Source organism: Oncorhynchus kisutch, unplaced genomic scaffold (assembly GCF_002021735.2).
Source record: "Oncorhynchus kisutch isolate 150728-3 unplaced genomic scaffold, Okis_V2 scaffold3749, whole genome shotgun sequence".
NCBI lineage: Eukaryota > Metazoa > Chordata > Actinopteri > Salmoniformes > Salmonidae > Oncorhynchus > Oncorhynchus kisutch.
The window spans coordinates 604,804-616,552 of NW_022265694.1; the positions used below are offsets into that span (position 1 = coordinate 604,804).

The window sequence follows — 11,749 nt, forward strand, 5'->3', positions numbered from 1 at the left end:
CCAACAGCCAAATCGAACGTATTGTGACGTTTTATTTAAAACGAAATATATGCGCATTTTCTCACCAGAGATGTGTTTCCATCAAACTGACATTTTGCCTGAGGATATGTAATGTAAAGGAGCATCAAGCTAATCACCTTGCACATTCACCATCCTGTGAAGTTCATCATCATTTATTTAATCTGCAGCCTCATAAACTGCATGCTTTCCTGAGTCAAAATGGGAGGACCACACTGCATATTGCGTGACTCCCAAGTTCACATCGATATAATGTTTATTATATCAATATTTGCGCATAAAGGCTTTTCCACCGCTATTTCTCATCATAATTAATTTTACCGACACAAAAAGATCCCACCATGTCGAATGAACACGTTTTTCTGTCTGCATTTATACAAATGTACCGGCATTTAATGTTTGCATCAGCCAGTTCGTGACATTTTTCGTGCGTCAGGTAAATCATTCAGCATGAAATGGTCCACACACACATTTTCAATGTCAATTTGTAACTCATAAAAACTGTATTGTTTCCTGATAGGACGGGACTGAATCACGTGACCTACCGGTACAGCCTTATTTTAGGAAGATAGGTTCTGGATAGAACCATAAAGGGATATATGCTTGCTTCATATATGGCACCGCTTAAGGTTCTATATATAACCGAAATTGGTTACAGAACCCTGTATGGAATCCCATAAAGAACACTATATGGAACCCAAGGGTTCTCTATATAGAACCAATGTTGGTTAAGTGAAGAAGAACCCCTGCGGGGGTGCCATACAGTATGTGATGCAAACAATATAACCCTTTTTTGTTTCGATCCAGAACGTTTTTTTTTCTAAGAATCTAGAGAGGAAAATACACTGGGAGGCAGTGGACGGATATGTAGATATTGTTTTGTAAGGTTATTTATGATTCGGTGTGTTGTAATAAAATAGGCCTATGGCACAGCCTAATAATGGCGATATAAATAGTTTGTCATTTAATAAATTAGACTACAAAAGGCAATCTGGCAATCATTCTATTCAATTTTATTATAAAAATTGTACAAAGGTAAAGCTTGCATGTTGCTCCCGGGATAACATAGAGGTGTAGGGAAAGTCATTGATCCAGGGACAGGAATCCGTAGCCGGAAATTCTCTTTGAAGAAGAACGGCATCCCAACCAGAGTTTGTGCGGATGATGCGTGAGCCATGTTCACCGCTTCTATCTCCGCAGAAAGCAGACGTTTCCACTTGTTCCTCCGATTCTGGAACCAAGTTTTCACCTGTATCTCTGTCAACTGGAGACTTGATGCGAGACTAGCTCGTTCTGTACTGCTAAGGTAACGTTTCATGTCAAACGTCGATTCTAGTTGGTAAACCTGACTCCGCGAGAATACGGTCCGAGACTTCTTTCTGGACGAGTTGGATGTTTCGTCGTCGTCAATATGACCCTTTTCTTCTGAAATAGCAGGTGATGTTTGGTTGTAGTATCTCTGGTCACCTTCTTTATAATCATGAAAAAGTTGATGTCTCTTCACCATCTCTTGCCCCAGAATTAGTCTGTTTTTGTCACCTAAAATAGTGCAAGCACGGTAATCAATCCAAATGTTTATTTTTAAAAAAACGTGTCTATCTTGTTATTGTGTTAAAAACACAGCATCATTTAAAATCAATCAAGTCACTTTTTTATTCTTCCATCAAGCAGTTTAGAATAATACTTTTTATCAGTAGCCGAAAAATCTCGAATTAGACTTCTAATAAACAAAGACATAAAACAATAGCTGTAGTCTGTCATTCTTTATCATCATATCTTACATCGTTCAATAGTAATAATAATAGTTATAGGTTTAATATAATGTGTAATTGTTATCAGAATAACAATCAAGTAGGCTACCCAAAAAACAAAACACAATTTATAAAGCATTTTCACTTACTTAGATAAGAATGTGTGAGATCGTTGAGGTCATTGCGTGGTTTCTTTCCTCCGGGTAAAGGGTAGAAGTCTGTAGAATCCTCCCCACCGCTGAATCCTTCTGAAGACACGGAGCGCATGCGTTGTCTCTGCAGCAGCCCCGCGTCGGAACTAGAATTACAACTGTCCTTGTGCGCGTCCTCGGACACAGTTCCAAGAATTGACTGAATAGTAAAATTGGAAACTGAGGTAAATGATACTTTACTGCCACTGTCTTCAGATTTCTTCATTCTGATAAACATTTAGAAGCTTTAACTTCAGGCAATAAATGTGGAACCCGTTGGATATTTTTTCAGACGCGGGTTTGTTCTCCTTCTGCAGAGTTATGTCTGAATTCCCCGAGTACCATCACTCCCATACAACGTTCAGTTACTTTGTTGGCGCGTAGGTAGGATTCTCATGGACCAATCACAAGCTGGGAAGAGACCCGGTCATTTTAAACCGTGCTGGAGAGAGACACACGCACCAAAGCGCTCCCCAACCCAACTCAGTCTGCAACAAATGAATGCTATGCACACCTGACGTTTACCCAAAGTTCCAGTCAATATTTGAATATTACAAATGAAAATGCCCTTCATGATCAAATGTTGTAGACATATAGCTCTATTTTGAATTTCCACTATTCCGTGCTGTATTATAGCCACTAATTGGAGATTAATTATTGTTTGTTACAAATTAGTGAGCTGATTTCGTTGTACTTATTCCTTACAGAGATGTGAAACCAAGCCTTAATCCTCTCAGACGGATTCGGAAAAGCCAATGTGCGCCTAGTTTCTGTCGGAAAATTGGCCTTTGGCGATTTCACCATTCTGTTCTTGAAAATACCAGAATAAATGAAATGGAATTTATTTTGTGAAGACATCTCTTAATCTTTAGTCCCATCTATATATAGCCTATGGGCCAAATTCAAGAAATTATTGAAATATGTGTTTTGATATCAGGAATGTTGACATCATTTATTGTTTTGTCCAGAGTCATATCCCACTGAGCACACTGGCTGAATCAACGTTGTTTCCACGCCATTTCAACGAAATTAAGTTGAACCAACGAAGAATGTGTGTGCCCAGTAGGATATCTCTGGGATGAGTTATCCACTGACAATAGAGAAATATAATTAGCTAAAAATGTATTATATTATTTCATTAATTAAATGCGTGCTATGCTTTTGTTGTCTATAAGTTAAAGCATTGTCTTGATGAATTCCAAATCCCTTAAAAGAAATGACACATAGCGCTCCTTTGGGGAAACAGTTTATGTTTAACTCTAAAATGGAATCTAATGCAAGGACATACTGTATTTGATACGAAACATACATCCAACGTATAAGTCCCACGTTTTATTAGAGGTATATATGAAAACATGTATGTATGTTTCTAAATACACTCGGTGTAGTCGGGAACGTATTTCACGATTTATTCAGCAATGTAACAAATAAAAAATCTCCATGTTTTGGCCATTTGGTGAAACTCTTATGACGGATTTTTTTTTAATTACAAGTCTGCGATAACATTGTGAGACCTATAGCCTATGTTTCCATACTTAAGAACGTATGATTTGTCCTCACTGTCTTGCGCTATAAAACGATATAGGTCAAAGTAGTAGTTATTTTTCAGCTGTGAGCCATTATACCGTGTACGTGAAGCGAACAGTAGAACTACAGAACTATTACACATAAACGGCTATACATGATGAAATATTAACTTTACTTAGGATTTGTTTTAATCGCACACAAAACATCGATGTAATTCATTGTCAAATGTCGTAGGCTACATGGAGACACAGACCTATACGTTTCCACCCTGTTTAAAAACATATATATTAAACCGATCAGTTAAATCAAAGCAATATCAATACCAAATGTTCAGATTACTTTGGACGCACAACAATTTAATATGAAATTATTTGATTAGGAGGAAATATTTCAGTTTTGGACACGGGAATACAAATAATAATAATAATAATTATAATAAATACAACATTTGTCATAATAGACCTGTACAATATACAAAGCCTTTTAACCAACACCAACTATTATCATAGATTAAAAATAAATAAAAATAGGCCTAATAATGTTTGTAATACATAAATTACAATACAGAAATATCAACACAATAAATGAGTCTCTCAAACTGGTCTCAGCAGCGGCACGGATGTGACTAGTGGATGTGAATAGTACATTTGATGAGGGAATGTTAGTAGGGACTGACTGACTGACACGTTCCCAGCGCTGCCAGTTTCTGAGCCGGTGTTCTCGTGGTACAATATGGGAACGCGGACTATCCTCTGGGCCGCGGCGTGGCTCAGATTGGCCGCTTCGAGTTCCGCGGCCAACTGTCGTTTCCACTTGTTCCTTCTGTTCTGGAACCAGATTTTCACCTGGGTCTCTGTGAGGTGTAGGGATGCCGCCAGGCCTGCCCGTTCCGAGCTACTGAGGTACCGTTTCATGTCGAACGTTGACTCCAACCGAAATACCTGACTCCTTGAAAAGACTGTCCGCGTTTTCTTTTTCCGACACGTTTTTTTATCCGTGTTCTCGTCTTTAATTTTCCTCCAGTCATCCACCAACTCTACTTCCTTCTTTGGTTCATCCCCATCACTCTCCTCCAGAACGACATCATCAGTACTTTTGTTTTTGTCGTCATCTTGGTCGGGTGATTTTCGCAGCAGCTCCGGTGTGTCTCGGTCCCCGCCTGTTGATGGTGTGTCTCTCACGACGGCCTTCTCAAACCCTAAACGAAATAAACGACAATGTTTACCATTTATTCAAAACATTAATGCAACCATAAAATAAACATAAATTACTTTTTTTAAAACCACTATAGTTAACAATTTGATTATACTCATCCAAGTACATTTTCTTAAAAGGACCCGAATCGCCCGGTGAGTCAAATTGAGGCAGTAGGCCTAATTGTTGTGGGACATTTTGCAATATTGGACTGAAGATTCATGACAATAAGAAGGTTACTTTAGACATAGTTCACCTATACATCCATGTGTAACTCTGTGTTGTTGTATCTGTCGAACTGCTTTGCTTTATCTTGGCCAGGTCGCAGTTGCAAATGAGAACTTGTTCTCAACTAGCCTACCTGGTTAAATAAAGATCAAATATATATATATATATTTTAAACATTTACTAATCATTAGTCTGACTATTATTCCAACTGAGGAGTATTGCGAATAGCAAGTATTATAGCAGCATAATTGATTTAAAAATATGTTGTAGTCTTATTTAATCCGTTATAACCAAAACAGTATTTGAGGTATTCTAATGAGCTAAATGTATAATCAGAACATATTGAATGTATGGTAGTAATCTACCTCCGGTCCTGTAGAGATGGTGTCCCGATGTGCCAAGCGCGTAGGGATACCACCACGCCGACGGTCGTTCCAAATAGTGCGCCGATAATCCAAATCTCTGGGCTGGGATGTCAAAACTAGGAAAAGTTAAATCACCGATCCGGGAGAGAGAGAAACCTCCTTCCAATAGTCCTTTGGTGGTGGCAAGCAGCGTCTTCGGCTTGGAAGGTTTACTGTCGAAGTTGAGCAGGTTCTTGATAGAGAAAGGTGAGTCTTTAGCGGGCGGACGGGTCTCCTGTGCCGTCTCTGCCTTCGCTTGTGAATGTTTATTGTCCATTTGAATGACTCACAGCAAACAAACGTCAAGAGAAACAGTTGAATATATTGTTGCTTTATTCCGGTTACCCAAACGTGGTGTTTCAGTAAAACATAGGCCTATTTTTGTTAATGCTTTGAGAATAAAGAAAAATATATATTTTTTAAAAAGTGCGAAAATGTATGTACTCACTTCTGTAAATCACTCTGGATAAGAGCATCTGCTAAATGACTCGAATTTAAATGTAAAATGTAGCATAAATCTTGAGGCAGGTCTGTCCTGGAATGATCGCAGCAATGATAAATGGCACAATGATCAATGCGTCAGACTTGCACCGCATTCTACTAACGATTACATAAAACTGTTAAATGCGCGCAGTCCTGGGCGATTGGGCATGTAGGCTACAATGGCAAATTGGATTTGAGATGAAACTGGAGAGGAGTGGAAGGGAGGGGACAGGAGGACAAGAATAGGTAGGGTAGGCCTACGGGGGAGAAGAGAAGTGCAGAGGAAGGGAGGGAGGGGACAGGAGCAGGGTAGTAGGTAGGGTCGGCCTGCTAGGCGGGATCCTTGGGACATCCCCCATTGATATTTAAAACGGTTAGGGTTGGGTTTAAGTATAGGGTTTAGGATTGGGTTTAAGTATAGGGTTGAGGGTAGGAACGTCCCAAGGATCTATTTTTGCACTGACCGACAAGTCCACCCAGACTGTGTGATCCCCCCCGTTCCAAGCTGAATGGGATGGGCGTGTTTTCGGCCATGAAGTCCAATTAGAAAGCACAATGGAAGTAGTTGGGTAATGCACTCAATGTTACTAACAATTACTTACTGTCAAACAGGCATTTAATAAGTAAACACATGTCCTAATTGGTTGTAATGACATGTCTACTCATTAGCAGTGCATGTACAACATGAATAGGGTGAAACTGTTAAGTCATTGTTGATGGGTGAATGGGGGGCTGTTTTACTAGATGCTGACAGTTAATTAAACACTAAATGGGGGGCTGTTTTACTAGATGCTGACAGTTAATTAAACACTAAATGGGGGGGCTGTTTTACTAGATGCTGACAGTTAATTAAACACTAAATGGGGTGCTTTTACCTGCATTATCACCTGTTGGTGCCACATGCTGTCTGAATGATGACAATGAGGTGCACATTTTTATATTCCAGCCCAAAAATAAACGTGTTTAATTTATCTTTCAAGTCAAATATAAATGATTTATATCAGATATGGAAATACATTTATGAACCAGTGATTTGTTTAGTGAGTTTTATCCCACTTTAATGAAGCCAAACGTCTGGTATGAACAAACATACTAAAATACATGTGGTTGCTACGTCATCCAACAACAGAAGTTTCACTCAGAATATAATCTGATTTGCAGAGAGGAAGTCCTGTAGGCAATCATTAGCCCAATCATTAGCCCATCATTAGCCCATCATTAGCCCAATCATTAGCCCCATCATTAGCCCCATCATTAGCCCAATCATTAGCCCATCATTAGCCCATCATTAGCCCAATCATTAGCCCATCATTAGCCCATCATTAGCCCAATCATTAGCCCATCATTAGCCCAATCATTAGCCCAATCATTAGCCCATCATTAGCCCAATCATTAGCCCATCATTAGCCCAATCATTAGCCCATCATTAGCCCAATCATTAGCCCAATCATTAGCCCATCATTAGCCCAATCATTAGCCCATCATTAGCCCATCATTAGGCAACACTCTGCCCTGTGAACCATGTGTCAGGGGGAGGACAACACTCTTCCCTGTCAGGGGGAGGACAACACTCTTCCCTGTCAGGGGGAGGACAACACTCTTCCCTGTCAGGGGGAGGACAACACTCTTCCCTGTCAGGAGGAGGACAACACTCTGCCCTGTCAGGAGGAGGACAACACTCTGCCCTGTCAGGGGGGGGACAACACTCTGCCCTGTCAGGGGGGGGACAACACTCTGCCCTGTCAGGGGGGGGACAACACTCTGCCCTGTCAGGGGGAGGACAACACTCTGCCCTGTCAGGGGGAGGACAACACTCTGCCCTGTCAGGGGGAGGACAACACTCTGCCCTGTCAGGGGGAGGACAACACTCTGCCCTGTCAGGGGGAGGACAACACTCTGCCCTGTCAGGGGGAGGACACTACTCTGCCCTGTCAGGGGGACAACACTCTGCCCTGTCAGGGGGAGGACAACACTCTGCCCTGTCAGGGGGACAACACTCTGCCCTGTCAGGGGGAGGACAACACTCTGCCCTGTCAGGGGGAGGACAACACTCTGCCCTGTCAGGGGGGGGGACAACACTCTGCCCTGTCAGGGGGAGGACAACACTCTGCCCTGTCAGGGGGACAACACTCTGCCCTGTCAGGGGGAGGACAACACTCTGCCCTGTCAGGGGGAGGACAACACTCTGCCCTGTCAGGGGGACAACACTCTGCCCTGTCAGGGGGGGGGACAACACTCTGCCCTGTCAGGGGGGGGACAACACTCTGCCCTGTCAGGGGGAGGACAACACTCTGCCCTGTCAGGGGGAGGACAACACTCTGCCCTGTCAGGGGGGGGGGACAACACTCTGCCCTGTCAGGGGGAGGACAACACTCTGCCCTGTCAGGGGGAGGACAACACTCTGCCCTGTCAGGGGGAGGACAACACTCTGCCCTGTCAGGGGGGGGACAACACTCTGCCCTGTCAGGGGGGGGGACAACACTCTGCCCTGTGAACCATCTTTTTCAAACATTGAAATCTAATTGAATTCAAATCCTCATATTACATAATAGTTTATTGGTCGTGTGAGAGGACCGACATGTTAGTCACAATCATATAGCAGGAAGGAGAGGGAAGCAAGGAGAAATGGGTTTCCATGGGACACTGGTTTACAAGTGCTGATACAAGCAGGGAGATGGATAGGGGGTTGCAAGGTGAGGTACAGGAAAGGCAAGGGTTAAAGGGGGTGGAGTCAATGATGCTGTTGGAACACAGTGGGGAGGATTTGAAATTACATCTATTATAGGATTGGTGAATCATAAGCAACTTTAACTGATATAATAAGCCAAACTGTTACCATCGGGCCAATCACTGCTCCAGTGTGTTACCATCGGGCCAATCAGCCAATCACTGCTCCAGTGTGTTACCATCGGGCCACTCACTGCTCCAATGTGTTACCATCGGGCCACTCACCGCTCCAGTGTGTTACCATCGGGCCAATCAGCCAATCACTGCTCCAGTGTGTTACCATCGGGCCAATCACAGCTCCATGTGTTACCATCGGGCCAATCACTGCTCCAGTGTGTTACCATCGGGCCAATCACAGCTCCATGTGTTACCATCGGGCCAATCACTGCTCCAGTGTGTTACTATCGGGCCACTCTCTGCTCCAGTGTGTTACTATCGGGCCACTCACTGCTCCAGTGTGTTACTATCGGGCCACTCACTGCTCCAGTGTGTTACTATCGGGCCACTCTCTGCTCCAGTGTGTTACTATCGGGCCACTCACTGCTCCAGTGTGTTACCATCGGGCCACTCTCTGCTCCAGTGTGTTACCATCAGGCCAATCACTGCTCCAGTGTGTTACCATCAGGCCAATCACTGGACGCTACACTCCAGGCTCCAGTGTCTGTTTTAACCAGTGACAACACATCTGGAAGAGACCGTCACGTGCTAATCTGTGAGGTCAAAAGGTCAGCCATACATCCCCTCCACCTGCACAGATGGAGGGGATGTATGGCTGACCTTTTGACCTCACAGATTAGCACGTGACGGACAACAAATTCTTCTCAGTAACTTAACATGTCCTGGGACCTGCTGATACCTGAAGGTGTGTTTAGTAGATAAATATATATTTGTTATGTTCCCAAACAAATAGTTTGGTGAGATGTTTTTAATGTGACAATATTAAGAGGATCTGAACGAGTTTAAACAGCAAAAGGATTTGAACTTTGAACTTGTCCACGTAGGGGTGATAAAAAAAAAAAACATATACAGACATGCATGTAGACCTAAAATCAACAGAAGTGGATTTTATTGTACAACCTACACAGGATACATAATCTGTCCGTTGACCTTGAGAGGTTGGCTCCGAGTCTCAAGGACGACACTTGTTGTGAACAGCTACGTGTCTCCCCCCCCCCCCACGCGTAATGACAGATCTCATAGTCCTGTTAGAGAGGGAGGGGGGAGGGAGAAGAGGATGGGAAGAGCTGTTTGTTCATGGAAAATGTGATCCAGATAATAGTACTTTCATCAAAAGGCAGCAATTACATTCAGCAGGCAACAGTAACTAGGAAACCAATGGTGCTGAGAATGAAAAGAACAATATGCTAATTTCTTTTCATTAAAATAATAATATGGTAATTTCTCTCTCATTCTAATCCCCTGCCTTGTTAAGATGGGATCTCAAGGCAAATATAGGACAGACAGAACTAAAATGATACATCCCACATCCCACAGTCCTTCCTCACCACCTCTCCATAGTAAAGAGGGTTGTGAAGACAGACGGTTACTATAGCAACATTTATCCAGGAAGTGGAATGACCCCCCCCCCCCTCTTCTCTGAAGAGCCTTTATACAGTACCTTCTGGTGATACAGGAGATGCTCCCATCTCAAATTGTAGGGTTTAAAGTTGTGAAGACAGACGGTTACTATAGCAACATTTATCCAGGAAGTAAGCTGCATCTTAAAATGACATTTGTTTACACCCTTTGAAATAAATGGTAATAATGATGATTTGTAGACGTTGCTAAAATAATACAAAACAGCTTCTACTAATCAGTTTGTAGACTCAAGCTTTATAATTCAGCATCTTCACATCTCAAATAGACGAAGTGGATAATGTTTCTGACGTTCGGAGGAAGTCATTAAGAGAATATCCTCAGAGAGACTGTATATATACACACAGTAGGTTTATATATATATATATATATATATACACAGTAGGTTTATATATACAGTGCCTTGCGAAAGTATTCGGCCCCCTTGAACTTTGCGACCTTTTGCCACATTTCAGGCTTCAAACATAAAGATATAAAACTGTATTTTTTGTGAAGAATCAACAACAAGTGGGACACAATCATGAAGTGGAACGACATTTATTGTCGGGGGCCCGAATACTTTCGCAAGCATAGGAACTGAGAAGTGGTCTGTAGTCACCACCTGCAGAACCACTCCTTTATTGGGGGTGTCTTGCTAATTGCCTATACTTTCCACCTGTTGTCGATTTCATTTGCACAACAGCATGTGAAATGTATTGTCAATCAGTGTTGCTTCCTAAGTGGACAGTTTTGATTTCACAGAAGTGTGATTGACTTGGAGTTACATTGTGTTGTTTAAGTGTTCCCTTTATTTTTTTGAGCAGTGTATATACAGTAGGTTTATATATACACAGTAGGTTTTCATCTCCATCCTCTCTGATATGACGCTGCATGGGAAGATTTGTGTCGCTCTGAGGTGGAGATTTATAATGAATTCATTAATACATTACACATACATATTTATCTTAGTTTATGGCCATTACATTAAATCGAAAACAACTATATTATCTCCCTCAACCGTTACCCGATCCCAAGTCATGTAGCTAGACAGGAGGAGACACCAAGTCATGTAGCTAGACTGGAGACACCAAGTCATGTAGCTAGACAGGAGGAGACACCAAGTCATGTAGCTAGACTGGAGACGCCAAGTCATGTAGCTAGACTGGAGACACCAAGTCATGTAGCTAGACTGGAGACGCCGCCAAGTCATGTAGCTAGACTGGAGGAGATGCCAAGTCATGTAGCTAGACAGGAGACACCAAGTCATGTAGCTAGACTGGAGACACCAAGTCATGTAGCTAGACTGGAGACACCAAGTCATGTAGCTAGACTGGAGACGCCGCCAAGTCATGTAGCTAGACTGGAGACACCAAGTCATGTAGCTAGACTGGAGAAGCCGCCAAGTCATGTAGCTAGACAGGAGGAGACACCAAGTCATGTAGCTAGACTGGAGACGCCGCTAAGTCATGTAGCTAGACAGGAGACACCCAGTCATGTAGCTGGACAGGAGGAGACACCAAGTCATGTAGCTAGACAGGAGGAGACACCAAGTCATGTAGCTAGACTGGAGACACCAAGTCATGTAGCTAGACTGGAGACACCAAGTCATGTAGCTAGACTGGAGACACCAAGTCATGTAGCTAGACTGGAG

At 42.6% G+C, this 11,749-nt stretch overlaps 2 protein-coding genes across 2 annotated transcripts; both read right to left on the reverse strand.

Annotated features, from left to right (window-relative positions):
- Positions 1-1,010: 1,010 nt before the first annotated feature.
- Positions 1,011-2,313, reverse strand: LOC109886266 (homeobox protein HMX2). The gene is made up of 2 exons (XM_020477986.2): positions 1,919-2,313; positions 1,011-1,557 (listed from the first exon to the last, which is right to left on the reverse strand). Exons 1-2 carry the CDS (start codon positions 2,196-2,198, stop codon positions 1,022-1,024), a joined length of 816 nt encoding a protein of 271 aa, XP_020333575.2. The 5' UTR covers positions 2,199-2,313; the 3' UTR covers positions 1,011-1,021.
- Positions 2,314-3,930: 1,617 nt separating this feature from the next.
- LOC109886271 (homeobox protein HMX3) lies at positions 3,931-6,163 on the reverse strand. Its single transcript, XM_020477990.2, has 2 exons — positions 5,275-6,163; positions 3,931-4,685 (listed from the first exon to the last, which is right to left on the reverse strand). The coding sequence occupies exons 1-2, from the start codon at positions 5,588-5,590 to the stop codon at positions 4,081-4,083; spliced, it is 921 nt and encodes a 306-aa protein (XP_020333579.2). The 5' UTR covers positions 5,591-6,163; the 3' UTR covers positions 3,931-4,080.
- Between the last annotated feature and the right edge of the window lie 5,586 nt (positions 6,164-11,749).

Excerpts from the sequence above, each read along its gene's own strand:
- LOC109886266 (XM_020477986.2), bottom strand. The coding sequence starts at position 2,198 with ATGTTTATCAGAATGAAGAAATCTGAAGACAGTGGCAGTAAAGTATCA. Across the intron at positions 1,558-1,918 it reads TCTCACACATTCTTATCTAA|GTGACAAAAACAGACTAATT; the intron begins GTAAGTGAAAAT and ends GCACTATTTTAG.
- LOC109886271 (XM_020477990.2), bottom strand. The coding sequence starts at position 5,590 with ATGGACAATAAACATTCACAAGCGAAGGCAGAGACGGCACAGGAGACC. Across the intron at positions 4,686-5,274 it reads CCATCTCTACAGGACCGGAG|GGTTTGAGAAGGCCGTCGTG; the intron begins GTAGATTACTAC and ends TATTTCGTTTAG.